Here is a 25,265-nt window from a genome sequence, read left to right on the forward strand (position 1 = left end):
GATATTCCAGTTCAGTTTGATTTGGATTGATTCCCCAAATCTTTTTATGTAGTGGACTACATGCACAGTGAAACAGGGACCACAGCACTGATGGCAGCAGCAGGTCGAGGATTTATTACACAGCTGGAGCAACTCCTCAGTCTGGGTGCTGACATTAACATCAAGGCATCCAATGGATGGTAAGAAACCACACAATCACAATCCAGTTTATTAATCGATAGTGACCATTCTGTGATTCACAGCCCTGTTGTTTGGTTTTCTTTCATCGTCCATAGAAATAGACAAGGCATATCTTATAAGTTATTAAAGTATGTAGTAGTAGTTATTAAATAATGTAATCTTTAACAGTAACTACAGTTTGAGTATTTTTTTAAACTTCTTCCTGTAACAAAAATAAATAAAGAAATCAAAATAAATCAAATAATCAAAAATGTAGTTGCATAAACTGCAGAATTTCATATACGTGACACTGTTTTTTATTTCATCTGTTTTCAGGACTGCCTTAGACTTTGCCGAGCACTTCCAGCAGACTGATGCTGTGGATCTGTTGAAATCATCCATGTGAGTTTTTTTGAAATACATGTCCTTTGGAAAGTATTAAGACATGTAAACATTTTAATGTCTTATAGTTGTCATTCTAAACTTTTTCCCTTTTACATATGGCATCTGTTGGTCATAGCTATGTACAGTTGTGGTCAAAAGTTTACATACACTTGTAAAGAACATAATATCATGGCTATCTTGAGTTTCCCATTATTTCTACAACTCTGATTTTCCTCTGATAGAGTGATTGGAACAGATACTTCTTTGTCACAAAAAACATTCATGAAGTTTGGTTCTTTTATGACTATATTATGGGTTAACAGAAAAAAGTGATCACATCTGCTGGGTCAAAAATATACATACAGCAGTGCTAATACTTGGTTACATGTCCCTTAGCCATTTTCACTTCAATTAGGCACTTTTGGTAGCCATCCACAAGCTTCTGGCAAGCTTCTGATTGAATCTTTGACCACTCCTTTTGACAGAATTGGTCCAGTTCAGTTAAATTTGATGGCTTTCTGACATGGACTTGTTTCTTCAGCATTGTCCACATGTTTTCAATGGGGTTTAAGCCAGGACTTTGGGAAGGCCTTTCCAAAACCTTATTCTAGCCTGATTTAGCCATTCCTTTACCACTTTTGATGTGTGTTTGGGGTCATTGTCCTGTTTATTCATTTCTAGTTTTTGGATCGGAATAAACAGATTTGACCAATCAGAGCACTGCATATTGCAGTAAGTGCACTCGTAACTCAAAACACACACTCGTACTGAATATATAATGATATGAAAATAGTAAAATAATAGTATTTTACCTCAGGCACACAGATAGATACCGCTCCAGGTAAATCTCTGCCTCCTCAGATGTGGTCTCCACTCTGGCAACACAAATTCCCCCACTGAAGTGTGGGAATTCCAAAAAGTTGATTCTGTTCATCTGGACGTAGTATGATTCTTGATCAGTAATATGCAAATGGTCATGACAATTTGCATATTAATGAAAGAAACTGACCTCACAGCCCATTGTTCGTTAGTGGTGCCAGTGGGGTGGCTATAGCTCAGGAGGTAGAGCAAGTCATCTACTGATTGGAAGGTTTGTGGTTCAATCCCTGGCTCCCCCTAGTCTGCATGCCAAGTATCCTTGGGCAAGATATTAACCCCAAGTTCCTCTCCGATGCATCCATCAGAGCATGAATGTGTCTGAATTGTAGTGAATTGTAGTTAGCACTTCAAAGCATAGAAACAGTGCTTGGCTGTGATTGGGTGAATGTGGTATGTTGTATAGAGTGCTTTGACTACTCCAGGAGAGTAGAAAAGCATTATATAAGAATCAGTCCATTTACCATGTAGTTTCAGTCATTATGCAAATGTACTGTTTATAAGGTTGGGGAAACCTGCAGTCAGCTGAGACTGAGTAAGTCACTTGGATGGGTCACATAATGTTTCTCCCACTGAAAACTCTACATCCAGATGAACAGAATCAACTTTTTGAGATTTTCTTACCTGGCTGATTGAGCATGCATCATGAAGTGTGGGAAATTTGAAGTGTCAGTTTCTGGTTATTTTTTTTAATTTAATAAATACCAGATACATAAATTAAAAGCTTTTTAGTTGTTCAGATGTTAATATTATTCATTGTAATTTAATTTTACAACACTTGAGTCTTGTGAAAAACTTTAAGGTTTATGAATTCTTTGTGAAGCAACTGAATATTTTTGTTACTGTGCAGTCCTTTGGGAGAGGTGAGCAACCTCGATGAGTCAGCTCTGGTCCAGTGTGGCCCTGAGATGAGCTTAGAAGATCAAGAACTTCTCAGGCTGTACCATCATAGCTTTGACGATCAGTGGGTAGACCTGGAGCTCATCATGAATCTGCTGCACAACATTTGCTCCAGTACCAGTGATGGTAAGTATCAGGACGATAAAGCTACCCCTCATATATCTACATTGGGAGACAGACTCTATTTTGTCTTTTTAAAGGGGTTTTGAGCAATAACTCTCCAGACTTTCTGAAGGTCTTTTTTTCTGTGGACATTGTCTGCTTTTACATTGATTTTAAGTTTAGTCACCTGATGATTTTCAAAGGAAGGTTTTTTGTTTGTCAAGCCATTTGTTACTGAACTGTGAACCATTTAATCATAAAAAGGCACATAACACATACTGCACATACAATTTGGCAAAGAACTAATTTTAAATTCTATCCTTAGGTGCTATGTTACTGGCAGCCATGATTTGTTTCCATTTCTTGACATGAGGAAAATGTCAAATGTAAGACATAAAAATAGCATTTTTTTGAATCAACAAAGTTATTCCTAAAGCGCTATTAGCCAAAAATATGGCACATCTCTGCTTAGTGTGCAGGCTGTTCTTAGGAAAACTAGACAAGTGGCAGGCCTAACAAAACTGTCTGCAGCAGATGGATAGTATCTGAAAGAGATTTCCTTAAGAAATAGGAAAACATTTAGCAAAGACCTGACACAGGAGCTGAGAGATGCATCTGGCCCTTGAATCCATGTACTGTTCACTGACACGTCATCAAAAAGGGTCTTAATGAAAGGGTGGCTGTCAAGACGTCATCCTTAAGGAAGGAAAACTGGGAGAAAAGCCTGAGGTAACCAGCATATAGATGGAAACGTAAGTGACAGCCACATGGAGCCAAAGAGTACCCCTTGTACAAAGTCAGCTAATTTTGGGTGCTAGCCAGTGCAATACTCTTAAGTCTGGTTGCAACAGGCTCCGCTGTAACATGAAACAGCATAGAAAGCAATGGTAAATCTGGTAGCAGATTTATGAAAAACAACATAAAATGCAGATTGGTGTGAACCTGTGATTTATAGCAGTGTCTTAATCTTTTCTAATTCACAATGCCATTGCTTATTTTAGTATATCTAACAGATATCACCAGCTGTGCTAGAATGTGAGCCTTTTTTTGGTCTTTAGGTGCCGTCCTAATTTTTCTTCCTGGATATGATGAAATAGTGGAACTCAGGGACCGCATCCTCCATGATGATAAAAGATTCTCCGGCCAAAGTGAGAGGTAAAATTGTTTCTGTTGGGATGCAGTTCAAAATGTCAATAAAAACACAATCAAATGATTCTGGTATTATGTTAAGCCCAAATTTGAAATTAGTTTTTTTTTTGTTTTAAATATTAATATATTCGATACACCAGTAAAGCCCCAAAAGTTGCGGCATGTATCAGGTCATATTGGAGCACATTTTTCTAAAAGTCTGTAAGGATTTGGGAATGTAACCACATGGTCAATTTTGTTGCTGATAGGAAATTCATATAGTATATACCAGGGGTCGGCAACCCTGGGGCACGCGAAGGGTTAACTGATGGCACGACACGCAGTGAATTAATCTGAGAAGGTGCATTAAAAAGTAAATGGCCGGGCCAGCAGTGCACATCGCAAATTAGCTTGCATAGACACATTACTTGTGCCGCTTCTTAATGACGGTATCTTAGCTAACAACCCCAACTACCAGATTCAACTTGTAATTGGCTAAAAATCACTTAGCCTACCGGTGAGAGGGACGTTGCTAGGTCGCAGTTTTTTCAACTGATGTTGAAATTTCCACATTCCAACACTTCAAATGCTTCAGGAGCTGTCCACTCAGTGCAGCATCAGCACCACGGAAATACACGGATACATCCGTAGACTCGAGACAGAATTCACAATGCGTTTTAGGGACTTTCAGGTGTATGGACCAATGTTTTCTTTCTGATCAAACCAGAAAGGTTTAATGAGCAGCTGGGTTTGTCTCGCATTAACTGGCTAGACACAGAGGACATCAAAATGCAGCTGATTGAACTGAAAATCTCGACTCTGTGGGGGTCAAAGTTTACAGAACAACAGATGCAGCTGGAATCCATAGCTGTGCATGTTCATGGAGCTTGCATTTTCACCTGCTGGACATCACTACCTGCCAAGTTTAACTGTCTTCAGAACATTGCAGAGGCCTTATTGACAGTATTTGGCTCTACATATCTGTGTGAGCAGATTTTCTCTCACATGAGTGTCCTCAGGTAGTCTGACTGCTGGACACTCGGAGACCTGTGTCTCTGAGTGGGAGACCAGAGATCACATTAACATGTGTATCCCTGTATTAACAAACATGCCATATTGGCCCAGTTTATTTTTCTTATCATTGTTGTGAGGAGACCATAAATAGCATTTGCATTTTCTGTTGTACAGTTCATTTGCTGTTATGGAGTTCTTGTTATGGATAAAAAGTCTTTTTTTGTTTTAAAATAGCTGATAACTTTTCACTGATAGCTGCCAACATCTGCGAACAAATATAATTCTATAAAGTTGTTCTATATAGTGTGTAACTGTTAATATAGAGCATTATTAAATTTATTGCCAATGCAATTATATAGCACATTGACTTCTGAGGAAATTTTAGATGGCACTCATCATCAGAAAGGTTGCCTACCCCTGGTATATACTGTTATATGTAAATATGTCCTTAATTTTCATTGCTTAGCCTGTTTCATTATTAAGTTGTGCTGAGAAGACAAAAGCTTGCAGCAAAGTGCATGCTTTCTGATAGAGGTGTGTTCTTTCTTAGGTACCATGTGTTTACTCTACATTCAGACATGCAGACTCAGGATCAGAAAAAAGCCTTAAAGACCTCTCCTCCTGGTGTCAGGAAGATAGTGAGTCACTGGTGTTTCAGATGATGTATAATGATGGTGTGTGTGTGTGTGTGTGTGTGTGTGTGTGTGTGTGTGTGTGTGTGCGCAAGCGTATGCGTATCTTTGTGGGGACCAAAAATTGGAAGTTTGCTATACTTGTGGGGACCAAAATCCTGGTCCCTACAAGTTTGAAGGCATTTTTGAGACTCAAAATTTGGTTTTAGTGACAGGGTTACAATTGGGTTATGGTTAGGGGCTAGGGAAAGCATTATGTCAGTTAGATGTCCCCACAAGATAGGAATACTCAATGTGTGTGTGTGTAATTTATTTTTTTCAGCCTCTATTTATGAGCAATGGATTTGAAACAAAGCTATAAGATGTGAATGAAGTGCAGACCTAATTTGGAGTTAATTCAAATGGTTTAGCAGAACTGAACTATTTAGGGATTATTACCATTATTTAGCCATTTTGTTGACTGCCTAATTGCATAGGCTATATTGATACTAAATTTATACAATACAGTGCAGCCTTCAGATCTGGTTCATATTTGAATGTTTGGATTAGAACTTTATTCCACAGTAGTACAAACCCCCCAAAACTAACAACATGAGACATGTTTGACCTATAATAATCAACAAGAAGAATAGGATACTTGGAACAACCAACCTGTGAAGTATATAAAAAAAACCCCTCAATGTACCCATTGTATTTCATTTCCTTTAAAATACAGGAGAATGTATTTTAAAGGAAAAGGGTATGACATTTTAATTCAGTACTGTCTGCTTTCTTTTATGAAGTTTTGAAGTTTCAACATCATTTCACAGTAAAAGCTGTAATCTGTGCCATAACTCAGGAGTATTTTTTTTTTTTTTCATTTAATGTAATGCAAAATGATATTTGAAGGAAATGTACTTATGAAACTAGATTATAACTGGTCAGTTTTTAATTTCAGATTCTTTCTACTAACATAGCTGAGACGAGCATCACTATCAATGATGTTGTTTTCGTCATTGATTCTGGAAAGGTCAAAGAGGTACACTAACACTTCAGAAAGTTAGATTTAAATTATGACTCCATGAATTTCATAAAGGTGTTAGTATTTAACTGAATCGTTGCCTGTTGCAGAAGTCTTTTGATACTCTCAGCAATGTGTCCATGCTAAAGACTGTGTGGATCTCAAAAGCCAGTGCTCTGCAAAGGAAAGGAAGGTATTGTAGTGCTCATATTTTTATTATAAGTATCCAAAAACCTATGCCTAACACTAAAACTTACATTGTTGGCTTATGGGTTTTACTCTTGCAACCAAATACTACTCCATTGCTGTTAAACATATGACATATGACATGACTACAGAGCCGGGCGCTGCAGGCCGGGGATTTGCTTCCATCTCTTTAGTCGACTCAGGTTCAACAATATGCTGGAATTCCAAGTTCCACAGCTCCTCCGGATGCCTCTACAGGTAGAAACATACTACATGGTCATGTTTCAAGTCTAAATGTATTTCTGCAGTTGTGCAGGAGTTGGTTGCTGTTCTGCACCTGCAGAATGGTATGCAAAATAAATATTCCTTTATCACAGCCTATAGGCTTACAACTTCTGGCTATAGTGCAAAAACATTACTATTAGTTTTATAGCGAACATGCAGAGTCATAACACTTATGTTGAACTGATGGTTATCTACAGAGCTGGTAAAAGTACAGATTTTTTGTACTTAAGTAGAGGTACAGATACTTGAGCTAAAAAATACTCTGTTAAAAGTTAAAGTACTGAAGAAACTTCTTTACTCAAGTAAAAGTAAAAAAAAGTACAGGTTTTGAAATGTGCTCAAAGTAAGAAAGCAAAAAGTAGCTCCTTGAGGGACAATTCTTTTTGTACAGAGGTAACTAACCCTTGTGCTATATTAATATAATGACAAAATAATATTAGTACATAAGAATACAAATTTTATTTGAATCTAAATTCAAATTCTAATGAATGTATTCAGCTTGAATCTCTTATGTAGGACACCAGCAGTGAAAGATCATTTTAAAAATTAACTATTTTCTCCACGCCTGAACAGTAAAATGAGTACAGTCAGGGATTACAGTGGAATTCAACAGGTGGTGAAACTCTTAAGATCTGTGTAGTGGCGCAGCATAGGGAAAGAATCACAACTTTCAATAATTTCTAATGTGAGCTCCAGTTGGTTTTCTTAGTTTATGTGCTGTGATCAGCTGACCTGTTGCTCTTTGTGGATTTTACACAACTGAATTCAACAAGATATCAGCAGATGTTTCACAGCTATCCTGGCTGATTTCCATCCCCTACACTGACACTGTACTGTTTAAACCATCTTTAAACTAGACAGGATACAGTTGGTATGAAGTTGGAATTCAGTGAATGAATCTAAGCATCATCAGTTTAAATGCAAATTCATCTCTGCTACACTTGGTGTAACCTAACATTGACCATGAGCACCACTGCCATTGTGCACCAGTTCAACACAGAGCTTTACTGTCAACTCATCACTGCAAACTAACCTACAGGGAGTGGAGAATTATTAGGCAAATGAGTATTTTGTCCACATCATCCTCTTCATGCATGTTGTCTTACTCCAAGCTGTATAGGCTCGAAAGCCTACTACCAATTAAGCATATTAGATGATGTGCATCTCTGTAATGAGAAGGGGTGTGGTCTAATGACATCAACACCCTATATCAGGTGTGCATAATTATTAGGCAACTTCCTTTCCTTTGGCAAAATGGGTCAAAAGAAGGACTTGACAGGCTCAGAAAAGTCAAAAATAGTGAGATATCTTGCAGAGGGATGCAGCAGTCTTAAAATTGCAAAGCTTCTGAAGCGTGATCATCGAACAATCAAGCGTTTCATTCAAAATAGTCAACAGGGTCGCAAGAAGCGTGTGGACAAACCAAGGCGCAAAATAACTGCCCATGAACTGAGAAAAAGTCAAGCGCAGCAGCTGCCAAGATGCCACTTGCCACCAGTTTGGCCATATTTCAGAGCTGCAACATCACTGGAGTGCCCAAAAGCACAAGGTGTGCAATACTCAGAGACATGGCCAAGGTAAGAAAGGCTGAAAGACGACCACCACTGAACAAGACACACAAGCTGAAACGTCAAGACTGGGCCAAGAAATATCTCAAGACTGATTTTTCTAAGGTTTTATGGACTGATGAAATGAGAGTGAGTCTTGATGGGCCAGATGGATGGGCCCGTGGCTGGATTGGTAAGGGCAGAGAGCTCCAGTCCGACTCAGACGCCAGCAAGGTGGAGGTGGAGTACTGGTTTGGGCTGGTATCATCAAAGATGAGCTTGTGGGGCCTTTTCGGGTTGAGGATGGAGTCAAGCTCAACTCCCAGTCCTACTGCCAGTTTCTGGAAGACACCTTCTTCAAGCAGTGGTACAGGAAGAAGTCTGCATCCTTCAAGAAAACATGATTTTCATGCAGGACAATGCTCCATCACACGCGTCCAAGTACTCCACAGCGTGGCTGGCAAGAAAGGGTATAAAAGAAGAAAAACTAATGACATGGCCTCCTTGTTCACCTGATCTGAACCCCATTGAGAACCTGTGGTCCATCATCAAATGTGAGATTTACAAGGAGGAAAACAGTACACCTCTCTGAACAGTGTCTGGGAGGCTGTGGTTGCTGCTGCACGCAATGTTGATGGTGAACAGATCAAAACACTGACAGAATCCATGGATGGCAGGCTTTTGAGTGTCCTTGCAAAGAAAGGTGGCTATATTGGTCGCTGATTTGTTTTTGTTTTGTTTTTGAATGTCAGAAATGTATATTTGTGAATGTGGAGATGTTATATTGGTTTCACTGGTAAAAATAAATAATTGAAATGGGTATATATTTGTTTTTTGTTAAGTTGCCTAATAATTATGCACAGTAATAGTCACCTGCACACACAGATATCCCCCTAAAATAGCTAAAACTAAAAACAAACTAAAAACTACTTCCAAAAACATTCAGCTTTGATATTAATGAGTTTTTTGGGTTTATTGAGAACATGGTTGTTGTTCAATAATAAAATTATTCCTCAAAAATACAACTTGCCTAATAATTCTGCACTCCCTGTATTTATCCTGCACTAAACTACCACTACTAAATGAAAATGCATAATTTATCAAAAACACATCACATACAAATTCAACATGTGATTAAAATGATGCCATTACACATAAGCTTTAAATCTGCAGTTTATCTAGCGTCACTGAGCAGAAAACTCTACTGTGCAATAACAAAGTATTTGTACTACTAAAACTTGTATCATGATGGCTACATGATATAAACTTGACTATGGCTTACTTAAAGAGCAGGATGCTTTATTTCATCTTTTAAAATTCATCCACAGGTAACATAGATGTGTGTTACCTGTGTTACAGTACAGTAGGTTGTTTATCCCCATAATTCTAAACACTAGATCATGTTGTGTGTGTAAGGAACTGTGTCTGCAGACCAAACTGCTGGCTCCCTCCTCCTGTCCAGTAGCTGAATTCTTGGCCAAGGCTCCCCAGCCACCTTCCACACATGCTGTCCGGAATGCTGTGCAAATGCTGAAGGTAATATTTGAAACAATCTGGCAATAAGCCTTTGTCTCCATATTGACTCTCACCACTCTTCTCTATCTCTTCACTTTTAGAAAATAGATGCTATGAACCAGTATGAAGACCTGACTGATCTGGGCTACCACCTGGCTGATCTACCTGTGGAGCCCCATCTGGGGAAGATGGTGCTGTGTGCTGTTGTTCTTAAGTGTCTGGACCCCATTCTAACCATTGCCTGTACTCTGGCATATCGTGACCCTTTCATCCTTCCCACCCAAAGCTCACAGAAGAGAGCTGCTCTAAGCTGCAGGAAACGCTTCACTTCCAACACCTTTAGTGATCACATGGCCTTACTTAGAGCTTTCCAGGTAGGCAGAAACCCATACTAGAAGAGTGTTTTAGGTTGAGTGCTTGATTTTAACGATGTTGTAATGATGTGAACCCATTTTGGGTTTTACAACACTTGTGTTGATTTATTCCTATCTCCCTATCAAAAGTAAATCTCACAATTTCTTAAGGACACTAAGAAGACAACTTTTAACAGATATCTACCAAAAATGCATGATCACTGATTTAAAAAATATTGACTCATTAATTGGGATGATCTATAAAAATTTATTTTTATACATACTTTGGAATACAAATTTGAGGTCAGTCCCTTGTGAGTAAAAGTTGTTGTTAAGCATTTCTCTGACATCTTTGTCCTCTGTGGTGCCAGGCATGGCAGAAGGCTCGCAGTGAAGGTTGGGAGAGAGGCTTCTGTGAGAAGAACTTCCTGTCCCAGGCTACCATGGACATGATACTTGGCATGAGGACACAACTGCTAGGACAACTCCGTGCAATTGGTCAGTTCTACTTTTTTTCTGTAATATTCCATACATAACTCACTAAAGGTTAGATTCGCTGACCCCAAATCCTCTTTTGGCATTAAAGTTCTTGCTGCTGGCATTATTGGATAAGTCTTAAATGGCCATTTTAAATTCTGTTTTTGCTTTTTGGTTTTTAAAATCATTTATTATGTTATCAATATATTTTATTTAAACCTATTCTTCTTTACTTAATTTTATCAAGTTTGATTTCAAATTTTAGCTCATTTGCATTTAACATGGTTACTTTTTATTGTAACAATAACATGATCACTGTGTGGTGATAGCTCACACCACTGATTGTAGTGCCAATGATTTGAATCAGTCCTTCAGGTTGCTCTCTAGAAACTGACTCTCAGTGTTTAGGGCAAAGCCCTAGGTATTTTCTGTCCCTGAGAGCATTGAGCAAGGAAATTCTCAATGTTTCTTTTATTTAATCCTCCTCGGTTTATCATGAAAATCAGATATTTAACATAATTGGGTTGGACAGCATTGTGTAGATTGTAAAACAATTATCATTTAAAATTGTATATCAGTTCACTTAATAGGGCTTCTAATTTACTTGCACGTTGTGTGCCCTTTTTTTTCTCAATGAGTATCACTGTAATTTACATAAAGTATTAGATATATCTTTATGATCATTACAGGGATTATTACAACCCAACTCAAAAAAATTAAAGTATTGCTTTTTAATCAAGAGTATAGCATCAAGTCAGTTAAACTTATGGAAAATTGATCTGGTCAGTCAAGTAGCACAGGGTTTTAATGAGTGCATGCATACACGCAAGTTGGGGACATAGAAACTACTTGGTGCCAGTTTCAAATTGATGCTGTAGGTGTATTTCCTAAAAAATCTTGGATAAATTCTAATATTAGTGACCTCGATCAGGTCAGAGGTAAAGTTTTCTGAAAATTTTGTGAATGCAATAACTAAAGAAGAAAAATTTGAAAATTCTAAGTCACCTAGGATTTTCAAATTAAATCTCAGATGAGTTTGAATCCTGGTGACCTTGACCTCAAGGTCACAGGTCAGGTTTTTGGAAAATCTTGTAACTGTGATAACTTGAGTAAACGCTGGCGTAAAATTTTTAAATTGATACTATAGGTGTATAGAAGGCTGAGGGGTCGCAATGGCAGCCGCCAGTGTTTTTAAACATTCCTGTGGTTTTTTGCCAAGGATAAAACTGATTTAGACCATACTATGAAATTTGAATAGCAAGGAAGGGTTAGGGATTAGTTAAGGTAAGCAGTCTCTTTGTCCCCCAGGTTTTGTGCGAGCCCGTGGGGGCTGTGACATCCGTGATGTGAATCTAAACTCGGAAAACTGGGCAATGGTGAAGGCAGCCCTGGTAGCTGGCATGTACCCAAATATGGTTAATTTCAACAAAGAGTCTTCCCTGAAGAAGCTTCACTTTCATCCCACATCTGTCCTAAGCCAGTTTCAGTTTAAGGAGGTAGGAGATGCATGCACACGCACGCACACACACACACAGACACAGACACACACACACACACACACACACACACACACAGTCTTATGCATACATGCAGTTAGCTTTATGGGTATTTGGAGAATGACGCAAGTTTTGTCATTTTTCCTATGTACACCACCACAGTGGATTTTATATGACAAAGCCAAAATGTCATTTAAGGTGTAGACTTTCCGCCTTAATTCAAGGGTTTAACAAAAATATTACACTATTAATTACACTCAGTGTGTACACCCAGTCAGATCATCAATAAACACTAGTGACCAGATGTTATTGGATGTCCTACATGCCCATGCTAAAACATTCCCTCCACTATGTTTGACAGATGTGGTATTCGGAATATGAGCTTTTTCCTACCTTTCCCCCACTTTTCTAATTCTTCTCCTACAAGATGATCTCAAATTTGATGAAAGCCGAGTAGTGAATCTAAAAGGGGATTGCACTCTTTTGGACAGAAACCTCTTGAGGTTTCACCTAGAATATGCTGGAGCTGCTCTGCCATTGGTACAATTATTGCTCTTAATGCTCCTTTTACCTCTCTGATCACTTTGGATTGTATTTTGCACATTTGCTATAGACGTTCCATCAAGCCCTGTTACTTCTCAGTTTTCTAGCGCTCATTTTTTTAATGTTACTTGGTCTCAGCTTTGAGTGCTTGCAGTTGTTCCCTTCCACCTGGGGTAGGTCTTTGTAGAACATGTTATTTATTCTCAGCTCATTGGATCCATGTGTCATTGCAGGTGCTTGGGTGTCATCTAATTCTTCTTTTACCACACTTGGCTCATTATTTCCATACTATTTTCCCTCTTACATAACATTTAAAAATGTTTTAAATCAGTGCAAGGAAAGGGTTTTAGTCATGTGAATGTGTGTTTCTCCTGTTTAGAAGAACCAAACCAGAATGGCCCAGGCCCTTCCCACAGATTGGATGATCTATGACGAGATGAGCCGAGGCCACAGGATGGTCACTGTCCGCTGTTGCACCCTTGTGACTTCTATCACTGTTGCCATATTTGGAGGTTGTGCCAGATTACACAGCTCTGCCCTCCATGAACCTGCTGTACAGAAAACTAATGGTAAGCAAGTCATAATACAACATGGCTCAGCTTGGTAATGTTAATGTTAATGTAAGTTTTGTGTACAATGCTTTGACATGCATGATATGAACAAAAATACTCAGGCCTCAGCACTTAGTTAATTAGTTAATTAAAAAAAAAATCCTAAAATGTAGACACATTAAATCTTTTAAATGCCACATTTTATAAGCCCACACTGTGCAGAATCACAGAGTCAATGTCTTAATTTTCTTTCTTTTAGAAAGTCCACTGGATGACATCAGTGACAGTGAGACAGAGGATCTATCCGAGATAAGGATAGATGACTGGCTCGTCTTTGAAATGGACAAAGAGGTGGGAACAAAGGGAACATTGCTTTTTACCTTTTGGAGTCCTTCGTTATTTTCCCTGTATGAAAACATCTGAGCTGTTGTCTGCCAGTGGTTAAAAATCCTCTTGTTTAATCTCATAAATCATAATAAGGAGGAGGATTTTAATTGCTTTGCATTTCTCAGTCACTTTGTAAATAATTGAATTCCACTCAACTACCACTACTCAAGTTCCACCCTTTGTGAAGATGGTTCTCAGTTTCCTGAGTCATTTACTTCTTTTTTGCCAATTACACTTAATGACTAAATTACAGTAATAGTCTAGAGCAGGGGTCAGCAACCTTTACCATCCAAAGAGCCACCTGGACCCGGTTTCCACGGAAAAGAAAACACTGGGAGCCGCAAACACTAATAATAATAATAATAATAATAATAATAATAATAATAAACTTTATTTATAAAGCACACTAAAAAACCAAGGGTATACCAAGGTGCTTGACAAAAATAAAATAGGAAAAGGGAGATGGGAGGGAAAAAAGAAAGGACCTGGCACGTATCAATTATAAAACCTTGACAATCATAAGATATAAAAGTAGTTCACAAGCATAACGGATAAAAATGTACCAACGCACACCAAGTGTTAACTAGGTGGAAAGGCAAGATTAAAGAAATAAGTCTTCAGCCGTGATTTAAACAGAGGCAGAGAGTCAGACGCCCGGATAGACACAGGAAGGTTGTTCCATAAGACCGGGCAGCTAGCAAACGCAGCGGGTCACCGCGAGACTTCAGCGAGAACGAGGTTGCTCCAGAAGAATTTGGGTAGCAGATCTAAGTGCTCTGACAGGAGTGTGTAACCTGAGAAGCTCATTGAGGTAGCTCGGCACCAAATTATTAATGGTTTTGTAGGTGAAAAGTAATATTTTAAATTGAATACGGTATTTAATTGGAAGCCAGTGCAAGCCAGCAAGAACAGGAGTGATGGAAGAAAACTTTCTGCTACCTGTCAAAAGGCGTGCCGCTGCATTCTGGACAGTCTGCAATCTAACGAGAAGGGTGGAGGAAAGGCCAATGTAAAGAGAGTTGCAGTAGTCCAACCTGGAAGTCACGAATGCGTGAATGAGTTTTTCCAGGTCATTGTGTGGAATGTAGCGCTTAGCCTTAGAAATGAGGCGCAGCTGATTAAAACTAGACCTCACAACAGCAGACACTTGCTTGTCAAATTTAAGCGAGCTATCCAGTAGTATGCCCAAATTACTGGCATAATCAGAAGGAGAGCTAGCAAAAGGCATCAGAGCAGCACACAGTTGGTCGCGGGGGATTTTACTATCAAACACCACGATCTCAATACTTTTTGACATCTAAAATGAAGATGTATATATTGTTTTTTTACCTTTATGCTTTGTGTGAACAAATAAGGCGTGTTGCTTATGAAATCCATGAAGTGCTACAGAGAAAATTACATTTTATTTATGTAATTAACACATTTTGAACTCTTAAAGAAATATAACAAAAAGGAAAGACACTCAGTTGAAGGTCTTTAAGGAATTTAAAAGCTGTACTTAAATGATCCATGTAGCAAAGAAAAACTGTTGTGAGCTGCCACCCTTATATTGCCTTTGGGCTTTTGGAACGTAGCGGAGCCTTGACCTGAATTTTAAAAAATAATTGGAAAAAAATCACTATGCTACAAAAAAAATGAAAAATAAATATTTGCAAAATTCTGCATAAATATTTATTTTACCTGGTTAATGTGTGGGCGTGGTCTGCAGTGCCGCTGCATGGGAGTCGGACTCACCTGAGCGGCACCCGCAATCACGCCTCACCGCCTTAACGTCTGTGCTCTCTCTGCTGTTGTGTTGTCGGGCTGTGAGCTGAAAAGCTACAGCCGGCTGTATGCGTACAGCAACCGTGTGTGAAAAGTGGTCAGTAAAGAGATGCTGAAAAGCATGTTCATGGAAACATCGTCGGATCTGCGGTGGTATGTTTACAATGGAACTTCTGCTCCTGAACCTCTCCGCACGGTGTCTGCAAATCGGGGCTGTACGAAGTCACTTTCATCTTTACGCAGGACTGTAAGCTGTCATCTGTGAGGCGTGAGCGGTGTTTGTTTTTAACATAGTTCACGGTGGAGAACAGCTGCTGACATAATGTGGATCCAAAGATCCATAATTGGCCTACCTGGGGTTGAAAGTCTCAATAAATGCACGGCGTTTGGTATACCGGCTTCATGAGTGTGATGCTTATTTTGAACGATTTAAAAATAATAAAATATAATTTTATTTTTATATTTCAATATCACAATAATCTTCCAATTTAGAACTACAAGTTAAAAAAGAACTAAACACAAATAAAATACACTTCAGCTAAATTCTTCTAATTTATTTTCCCAAACCACCCGGAGCCGCAGTATAAGGACAAAAGAGCCGCATGCGGCTCCGGAGCCGCAGGTTGCCGACCCCTGGGCTAGAGACTAGTCATCATGCCTTGTTAGAGATATTACCTCCTTCCATCCTATTTGAGACTCCAACTGGCATTGGTCCATGGTTGCCATCTATGATTAACAGTTCTCTGAGGCAAGGCGGTGTTCCCTCCTACTTAGAACGAGCAGAAATAACCCCTTCAAGATTATGTTTCTTTATTAAAGAAACATAATCTTGATGCCGACTATGGGTAGTTTTTCTCTTATTTGAAATTTGCCATTTGTTAGCAAATTATAGGGAAAAACTACAGCGTGTCATTTTTTCATTTTTTGTTTTGCGTTGTTTTGTTTTGTTTTTTTAAGCTGGCATCATCATTCAGTCTTCTTCTGATATTTTTAACCAATTCTACAGACATTCAGCTATATATGCCTTTTAAGGCTCACAAGCTGGATAGGCTGTCCATCCTAGTCCACTGTGGGTCCATACTATAATGGTTCATACATTAAGTTGACAAGCTAATAAATTATTCCCTCCGAGACACAAATCCCTTTGGAGATTGCATTAGGAAATCTATCTGGCATAAAACTGCCAAACTCTGCTTCTTTTTGTTCAGCTGCCAAGTCCAGTGTTTGAAATGGCGGTGTAGTGTTTTATTCCTCTCTGGGCCTTTACATGTAAAATCTATTTCTCATTCCTGTTTCTTTCATTTAATAAACAGTTCTAAGCTGTGACATGTGGTCTCCTTGGCTGTGTTTGTTTACATGCATACAAAGACAGTTGCCAGACTATTTATCCCACCTTCTTACTAAACATACTGCTGCTTGCAGTCTTTGATCAAAGGCTCAGAATGTAGTTTAGGAGACGGAGCATTTCAGTTGGTGGTGCAAAGACTTTAGAACAGCCTTCCACTCTACCTACGTATAACTGACTCTGTGGGTTATTTTAACAAGCAGTTAAAAACTTTTTTGTTTAACCAGATTTTTTATTGATGAAACTGTTTTTAAATTACCAGCTAACTTTATTCTGTCTTAGATTAATTTTGTATTTCTATTGTGGCACTTTATATTCTTATTTTATCCTGTTTTGTTCCCAAGTACTGACTGCTTGTCTATAAAAGAGCTTTATAAATTTTACTTACTTTGTAATTATATTTTCTATATTCTCTGGTGTTGTTTGAATTTTGTCATATTAATGTTTTGGTATAAACTATTACATGCATTTCTGACTAAAGTTGTATCTTGTGGTCAGGCTGCAGGATTGCTGTCTGAACTGAGGCAGAAGTGGCAAAGCTTATTTATCAAGAGGATCCGTTGTCCTTCAAAGCCCTGGTCACAACAGGATGAGGCTGTCATTCAGACTCTGGTTTCAGTATGTCTTATTCTTCTGCTTTCCACTTACGTTTCACTTATTTGGATACACTATATTTTCTCAATGACTGCCATTTTTAACTAACTTTCCTCAGGTGCTTGGAGCAGAGGAGCAGGCAGCAGGCCTGCAGCAGCCCACTGGCATTGGTCAGCGGCCTAGGCCCATGCCATTAGAAGAAGGAACAAGGACCTCTATGAAAAAACACCAAAATACTCCCCGACTTCCTACAACCTCCACCACCAATGACAGGTTAGAGTTCGATAGCCTTTACACTGCAGTGTAATTAATGCTATTGTTGTTATTATTTTTATACTTTCTGACTGTCCTGTCAATCCGATATCAATCAAAAGGACAAAAAGAGTAGATATCGGCAGTAGATATTGATAGGTTAGGTTTGTAGCTTGAACCTATTCGCTGGAACGTTGAAGGCAATGTAATCACACAGCAAGCAAGACACGAGTAGGCAACATTCTTTATGTTTCACGTGCACGGGAGAGAACTGGACAGGCGCCGTTCCTTCGCTTGACCCCAGTTGCTCTCAGCCAGGTTCCCCATAGCACTCCTTTTATTGTGGTTACTTGAATATGCATAGGGTCATTAACATATAGCGGCTTACATAGGTACACATGTGAACAAGGAATACCCTGCCTGTGGTTTTGTAAGTGCGTGTGTGTGTGTGTGTGTGTGTGTGTGTGTGTGTGTGAGCTGCTGACCAAAAGGGTCATAAAGCAGGAACAACATCCTAGGTCATAAAGAGGGTAACCTCCCCACACCCAATCTATGGTTCACCCTAGATAACACAGTGAAGCCATACAAAGGGCAGGAAGTTTTACCACATCAAAAGAAGCAGATCTTCCAGATAGGATGTATCTGCAATAAAACACTATAGCCCCTCACCCAGAACCTCGAGAATCTGAGGAGGGGAGAACAAAAGAATTCCTTTCAACACACAGTTAAAGTCCAAATGGTAAGAATAAAAATGACAAACATTTAACAATTCACTCTAACAGATATGTTATTATTTTGCCATCTCAATAACAGCTGATAAATTAAGAAACTAAAGATTTTATTCTAGAATTCAAGGGGAAATGTTTTTTTACTTTCTAGTTAAAAAGGAATAAATCAAATGGTAAAAATTTCCACAATTTAGACTTTTTGAAAGCAGGGTATTTTTTAAAGCGATTTAGCAGGAGCAAAGGAAAAGCTGAATCAAATAATAATAAAAACAAAACAAGAATCAAATCACTGTAATTCTACTGTGAGTACAGACAGTGGATGAATAATATAAAATTACTGTTACAGCTGTACGGTTGTGGATTTGAGATTTTAGTCCATATGTAGCCAAAAGTATACTATGTAGCCAAAAGTGTTCACTCATTCATTCAAATCATTGATTTCAGATGTTCCGGTCACTTCCACGGCCACAGGTGTATAAAATCAAGCACCTAAATGTTCCACATTCAACCATTAGATTACAGAGTGGATCAGCAGGTGCTGAGGTGCATAGTACCTCAGTACGCTTTTTACATACAAACCTTACAGTGTTCCCAAGTACTCAATGAGTCCCCTTCTGGGTGCATGGTATATGTCTGTACAATAGTCAAACTCGTTCCATACTTTTGCGTGCGTGTCTGCGATCCATGCAACCACTGCGTTGTTAAACTACTCCCCAGCAACCATGTGAAACTCACCAATCCCCTCTTTCTAATTGTACGTGTTTCAATTGTTACCAGTGAAATGATGCGGTCTGTAAGAAATTTGAAACCATTTTATTCTTTTTGATACACCTTTTATATGTTAGTCATAGTGAATAACATAGTAGGTCATACTGTTCCACCATTTAATCATTTTCTTTTAGGTCTTGTCTAACAACAGCTTCAGACCTATGTCAAATTCAAGCCCACGGCCAAGATGAGCCCTCCCTGTCCAGATATCAGTTCTCTGATCATCAGTCTTCCAGTATTTCTTCCTGCTCTGCGACTTTGGACTGTCAGTCAGATACCGTTGATCATTTCTCCTCAAGAAAGGTATTAACAGTCTGCCAAACAGTGTTTATTTCTACACATCATGTTTTCCTAACACCTTTCAAACTCAATGCATATCCCAGACCAGGGGTGTCAAACTCATTTTACATGGATCTTAAGCTGGCCAGACCAGTGAAGCTTCCCTACTACTATTTAACTGTTTATGATGAAGTGAAAGAAATCGGTCAGCACAGCTCTTTGGACTTAAATTGTTAGAAATAAATGTGTAAAATTACAGAAAAAGTTTTGTAATAAGTTTTTGTTTGTTTGTTTGTTTTTTAACTGTAAAAAACTTGCAGAAATTTCTATACTAGAAAGTGAAAAACAGCTACTTTTCTGTTTTTCACAAAGTCACAGAGTATTTATTAGAGACATAGCTAAGTGCTTTGCAATTTGGCATAATTTGTGAAAGCTGAAATTTCAAAAATTAGGCTTTTTTGTTAGAAGTCATTTTTGGGCTAAAGAAAAAGTGGCTGACCAAAATTCACTGAACCAGCAGCAAAAAAAAAAAACGTTTTGTGTACAGTGCTGTTAGAGTGACGAAACCTGCAGAATCTGTGAGATTTCTGCCTTCAGCTCCTGACAGTATGTCCATATCTATTTGTGGAATCTATTTACCTTCTTGTTAATTGTTTGCTGTTTTAGCTGTTTGGTTGTTGAAATGACTCTGAGATTCTGATATTTCTGTCTATATTTAAATAACACATATGGCGGTAGATCCTGCTAAACCAGATGTTCTGCCCCAGTACCGGGGGTGTTGGGGTTCAACAGTTTAATTGTTTATTGCTTCATTACTTTGTGTAGTATGAATAGCCACAAGGGAGGTTTTTATCTGTTGGAAAACCTGGTAAACTTATGAAAATACATCTAAAAGTCCAATATTGCTGCTTGTGCTTGTTTGAAGTAGGGCTGCTCAATTAATCGAATTTTAATCTAGATTACGATCTGGGCTACGATCATTAAAAATGACTGAGCCGATTATTAGCATCTCCCTCGTGCTTTACTCTCGCGCTGCTCCGTGTGGCAAATCAAGCGCACCTCTCTGCGTTTCGAACACGCGTCACAACAATTAAGAGGACCCGAGGGAAGCTCGGAAAGCTCGGAAAGCTCAGCAGAAGTTATTTGTAGAGGAGAGGATAATGACTGCTGAAGAAAGAATGCCGTTGGTTGAAAAGAGAGGTAAAATGACTTCAGTGGTGTGGAAACATTATGGGTTCGTGGAGTCAGAGGTGGATCAAATATTGTGCAGTATTTTGAAGTTCACTAAACATAGATGTTTACATTTTTCATTTATTTTTTATATTGCAAACATTTCCACTGTAATCAGTATTTGCACATTATTAAATAAATATCGTCAAATAATCGAGATCTCAATTTCAGTGAAAATAATCGTGATTATCATTTTTGCCATGATCAAGCAGCCCTAGTTTGAAGTGAGCAGCAGATCAAACAAGTTAAGAGTTATAAATGGCTTCAACCACCTCAGCCTGTGAGACTTATTTAGACACAACACTGAGCCATGGCTCTGTGCTACATGCACACATTTCTGTATCTCTGACATTCAAAGGCACTAGTTTTATGTAGTATCCAGCTATTATTCAGTGTTTTCATACAAGCCCTATATGCATCTGCTACTACTAGACAAAACACACAAGTTTTAAGGTACAAGTTTGAAACTTTTTATCCTCCTCAATTCTGAACTCAGCTTTCCAGTCTCTAATATCATTATTTACATTTTTGCTCCTTTCTTCATTTTAAACGCTTGATTAAAATCCGGCTACCCAACTTTCTGTGTACCTGGCCTGTACCACTACACTTGCTGTCTTTGGATCCCCCCTCGCCCCCCCTCCTTCTTTCCCATAATGGTATGATCCCAGTCGGTCTTTACATGTGATTGACTGCATGGTGTACCCATCAAAATAAAGTCCCACCTCTTCCTGCATGGATTCTCAGCAGGGCTGAAGATTCGGCTCCAACATACTGACGGGCCATTAATAACTGAATATGAAACGATCTCGCGGGCTTGATATAATTGTATCGCAGGCCGGATGTGGGCTGTGGGCCGTACATTTGACACCCCTGTCCTAGACTTTAAAAGTCTACTTTTGTAATTCTGTTTATAAAATGTATTTAAGATCTCCATTAGTGCTTGGGTACTTTTTTATCTTGAATTCACAAACTGACGAGTTTTTTTTGTTGGTTTTTCTCTGCAGTAATTTCTCCTATCAGTCATTTTCAAGTTTTCCAAGATTTAAAGGTTTCTGTCAGTTTATTACAGAGTATCTTGTAGTAATATTTAAGGTTGGGCGATATGTAAAAATTTTACAACCAACAATCGTCAGTCCAATAAGCGTCAATAGACTTTTTCATGGGCTGAGCAATGTAATCATGCATGAACTGATTTGCTCATTTAGAATGTATAAGTTTTGTTTGGAGGGAATATTTTACCTTCTTTTCTTGTTTGTTTATAGCTACTTCTTGGATTATTTGTGTATGTATTTATTTATTTATTTGAGACTCCTATGTTTTAGTTTTTCATCTTATTTATTATCTTAGACAATCTTAGTCAGGTTTTTTTGTGTTGCCAATAACAAATATTTCAACTCAGTCCAGTATGTTAACAACTTTAAAATAATTTTTCAGTACAGTGCATCTGATGTGATTTGGAAACGCACACAGAGCACAAACAAAATGAACTAATGAGTCTCTAAGTGTCTGCTTCCTTTTGTTTTTTTATACACAAACAGGTGAGTTTGGCGTGCGTTACAGTCATACTAACTAAATGATGGGTTATAGAGGTTGGATGGTAATGCTTGCTGATGTTTCTCTCTTCTCTTTTTGCAGCTGGTTGTGAAGCCTGTGTGCACTCAGCTGGCCTGCCATCAGACATTAGTCCGATACTTTATTATGAAAAGCAGCAACATCAGGAACTTGGAAATTTCTCAGCAAAAAGGCATCTGGTCTACTACACCAAGCAATGAGACCAAACTCACCAAGGCCTTTTTGGAGAATAGTGCCATCATCCTTATCTTCTCTGTTCAGGGCTCTGGACACTTCCAGGTGACACTCAAATGGAAGAATCTGTATGCATGATCATGTGTGCCAGAGTCATGACACAGACTGTGAAATTGCAACAGTTAACAAAAAACAAAAAAACGGTTTTGAAAGACCAAACGTGTGGTTTTTTTTCTTTTTCATAGGGCTATGCTCGCATGACGTCTGTCGTCAGTCAGGAGGAGAGCTGTCAGGACTGGGGCCTCATGGAACTAGGAGGGGTTTTCAGTGTAGAATGGATACACAAAGAAAATATTCCCTTCCAGTGCACCCAGCATATCCTCAACCCATGGAATGACAACAAGAAGGTCCAGATTAGCAGGGATGGGCAGGTACACATACAGGGTGCATCACAGCATAGAAGCTCTTTCACATATTGTTACAAGCAGTTAATTTGACTGCCAGCACGAATGGTAGTGGCATACTGCTCCAGCAGAGAATGCAGTGAACAGTTAATAAACAAATCATTTGCAAACACTAAATTAGAACTGCAACACAAACTCCAAAAAGTTTTAATGTTGTGTAAAATGTGAATAAAATCGGATCTCATTAAACCATTTTTGTATCCACAAAAAACACAGAAAGCATACCGAATGCTTAAACTGAGCAAATATGCCCTTTAAAGATGAAAAAGGTGATGTTAGTAACACTTCTCAGAAAACTTGGGACATAGCCATGTTTCCTACTGTGTGCTACTTCCTACTGTGCTCTTTTAACACCCATTAAGACTCGCTGACCTTTTGGGAGAGAACTCTAGTCCCCTTCTTGTCTAATAGAGGATCCTAGCTTTTCAGCAGTTGTGGTCCTTTGTATATACAGTTTTATGATGCACCAAATATTTTACGTTGGTTAAAAGTCTGGACTGCAGGCAGGCCAGTTCAGCACCCGGAGCCTTCTAACAGCATGGCTTCGCAAGCCATGGATACAGTAAATGGATAAAGTATGCAGTTTAGCATTGTCTTACTGAAATATGCAAGACCTTCACTGAAAGTGACATCATCTAGAACTCTGTCCAAGAACTCTGAGTGACACTAAAGCTGAGTGAATGCCAACCCTAGCCAGACCTAGACAGCCAATCCCTGAACTTCAGCAGGTAACAAACTGATGAGCTGTCAAGCCTCTGTTTCTACCTGTTCATGTTTCTAAAGTAAAATGATCGCCACAGTGATTCTAAAGTCTCTTTGTGCTGCTTTTCATCTGGGCTTTGTGTTCATACCTAAATATGTGTCTGAATTAGGATAGAGATTTGTGTTGGTTTGTTAAATGGTAATTATTGATTATGATACGGTGCTTTTCATGTCATTTTATGGAGAAATGTGAAAGTAATGTAAAGAGTACTGTAACAAATTACTTTCTCCTGGGAGTAATTCAGTACCATTCGTGCTTCTGAAAATGGTCAGTACGAGAACGAGAAGGCATTCTAGTTCATACCAAAAGTTCTTGATGGGGTTGAGGTTAGCTTTACCTTCAGCACCAGGCCACATTGATGTTGGAATAAAAAAGGCCTTTACGCCAAGCCAAGCCCATCATAAATCTGTGCTGTCATATTTATCCCAAATCCTGACCCTATTATAAAACTTTCTTCCCCAGCAAAAATGGATATTGGATATACTGACATTTTTTTTTTTTTTTTGTCTTTTTCAGACCATTCTCTGTAAACCCTAAAGAAATCCCAGTAGATGAGCAGTTTTTGAAATACTGTTACGCATATTATTATTGACAGTTTTGTAGACTGTTGTCATCAAGGCAGAGAGAAAGGCTCACTCTCTGAGTCTGTTTCGGGCTTTGGTCTTGGTTGTGGTCACAGTGGAAAATCCTGATTCACACAAATATGTAGTTGTGAATGGGAGGAGTTTCACAGTTCTCAGTGCCAGACATGGGTACTTCTTTGAGACAGCAATCCAGAAGGAGCTCAGGTCCAGTTTGCCCCACTGCAACTTTAAAGTGCTGTCGGTGGAAACTTCCAGAAGATGGGATTCCAGATGTGAGGGCAAAGCAACATCACTTTGAGTGGCATCTGCAGAAAATGGGTCCAAAATCCACATGTGTCCTTCTCTGGGATCCTCAGGGAAATATTCATCAAATTTCTCTGTCAGTTGTGAAAGGTGCTGACAGACAGAATCACTGATCTTCACTTGAGGGGAGTTTCCCAAGATGAGAGATAAAAGTGGAAACATGTCCATCCTCTTTTCCCGGGCCCTTTTAGTCGACAAAGCAAGTTTCCCCTTGAAAGCTTCAACTTTGTTTGCAACAAAAAACATGTTGCTGTTTTTCCCTTGAAGTGAGATGTTCAGTTAGTTCAGCAGTGAAAAAATGTCACAGAGGTAGGCAAGCTTGGCTTAATAATGTGTAATTTTTTTTTCTCTGTGAGAAAAGAGAAGACCTCATTCCTCAGTTCAAACAAATGCTTGAGGACCAGTCCTCTTGAAAGCCATCTTACCTCACTGTGGTAGAGCAGCTGGACATGATCTGCTCCCATGTCCTCACAAAGCTTGGCAAAACATTTGGAGTTATTTTTAATGAATTTGATAGTTTTCACACTTGCATCCATCACCTCATGGAACGCTGGTGACATCTTTTTTGCTACAAGGATTTCACAGTAGAGAAAACAGTGGGTCCATTTAGCTTCTGGTGCACAATCAAAGATCTGCCTAATGATGCCTGCCAGTCATTGAAGCTTCATCATCAGTGCACACCCCAAAACAGTTCTGCCAGTCCAGATCGTTCTCAGTGAAGTAGTTGTCAATGCAGCGGAAACATTGCTGAGTCGTGGCTCGTGTTGGTAGCTCTCCACAAAACAGCGTGTCTTCATGCAAACTGCTGTCCCAGCGATAACGAACTGAAACCAGCAGTAATGCACCATTCGTGATATCAGTGAACTACTTTTTATTCTTTCTAGAAGCTGATGCTGTATGTCTAAGGCCA

The 25,265-nt window shown here is 38.9% G+C and overlaps 1 protein-coding gene across 6 annotated transcripts in view; it reads left to right on the plus strand.

Annotated features, from left to right (window-relative positions):
• The window catches only part of LOC116319164 (3'-5' RNA helicase YTHDC2), a 40,547-nt gene that overhangs the window by 13,699 nt on the left and 1,583 nt on the right, over positions 1 to 25,265 (plus strand). For 3 of the 6 annotated variants that reach the window (XM_039614606.1, XM_039614605.1, XM_039614607.1), the window contains exons 12-31: positions 53 to 179; positions 496 to 561; positions 1,225 to 1,275; positions 2,270 to 2,445; positions 3,480 to 3,576; positions 5,114 to 5,201; positions 6,133 to 6,213; positions 6,306 to 6,388; positions 6,534 to 6,639; positions 9,630 to 9,749; positions 9,830 to 10,102; positions 10,453 to 10,579; positions 11,867 to 12,054; positions 12,977 to 13,166; positions 13,408 to 13,499; positions 17,143 to 17,262; positions 17,357 to 17,511; positions 19,121 to 19,289; positions 22,131 to 22,346; positions 22,487 to 22,672. In XM_039614606.1, the coding sequence (XP_039470540.1) occupies positions 53 to 179; positions 496 to 561; positions 1,225 to 1,275; positions 2,270 to 2,445; positions 3,480 to 3,576; positions 5,114 to 5,201; positions 6,133 to 6,213; positions 6,306 to 6,388; positions 6,534 to 6,639; positions 9,630 to 9,749; positions 9,830 to 10,102; positions 10,453 to 10,579; positions 11,867 to 12,054; positions 12,977 to 13,166; positions 13,408 to 13,499; positions 17,143 to 17,262; positions 17,357 to 17,511; positions 19,121 to 19,289; positions 22,131 to 22,346; positions 22,487 to 22,672 (2,711 nt within the window). The remainder of the gene's footprint in view (positions 1 to 52; positions 180 to 495; positions 562 to 1,224; positions 1,276 to 2,269; positions 2,446 to 3,479; positions 3,577 to 5,113; positions 5,202 to 6,132; positions 6,214 to 6,305; positions 6,389 to 6,533; positions 6,640 to 9,629; positions 9,750 to 9,829; positions 10,103 to 10,452; positions 10,580 to 11,866; positions 12,055 to 12,976; positions 13,167 to 13,407; positions 13,500 to 17,142; positions 17,263 to 17,356; positions 17,512 to 19,120; positions 19,290 to 22,130; positions 22,347 to 22,486; positions 22,673 to 25,265) is intronic. The other 3 variants (XM_031738403.2, XM_031738406.2, XM_039614608.1) reach the window with 2 other exon arrangements.

This window comes from Oreochromis aureus, linkage group 7, assembly GCF_013358895.1.
Source record: "Oreochromis aureus strain Israel breed Guangdong linkage group 7, ZZ_aureus, whole genome shotgun sequence".
NCBI lineage: Eukaryota > Metazoa > Chordata > Actinopteri > Cichliformes > Cichlidae > Oreochromis > Oreochromis aureus.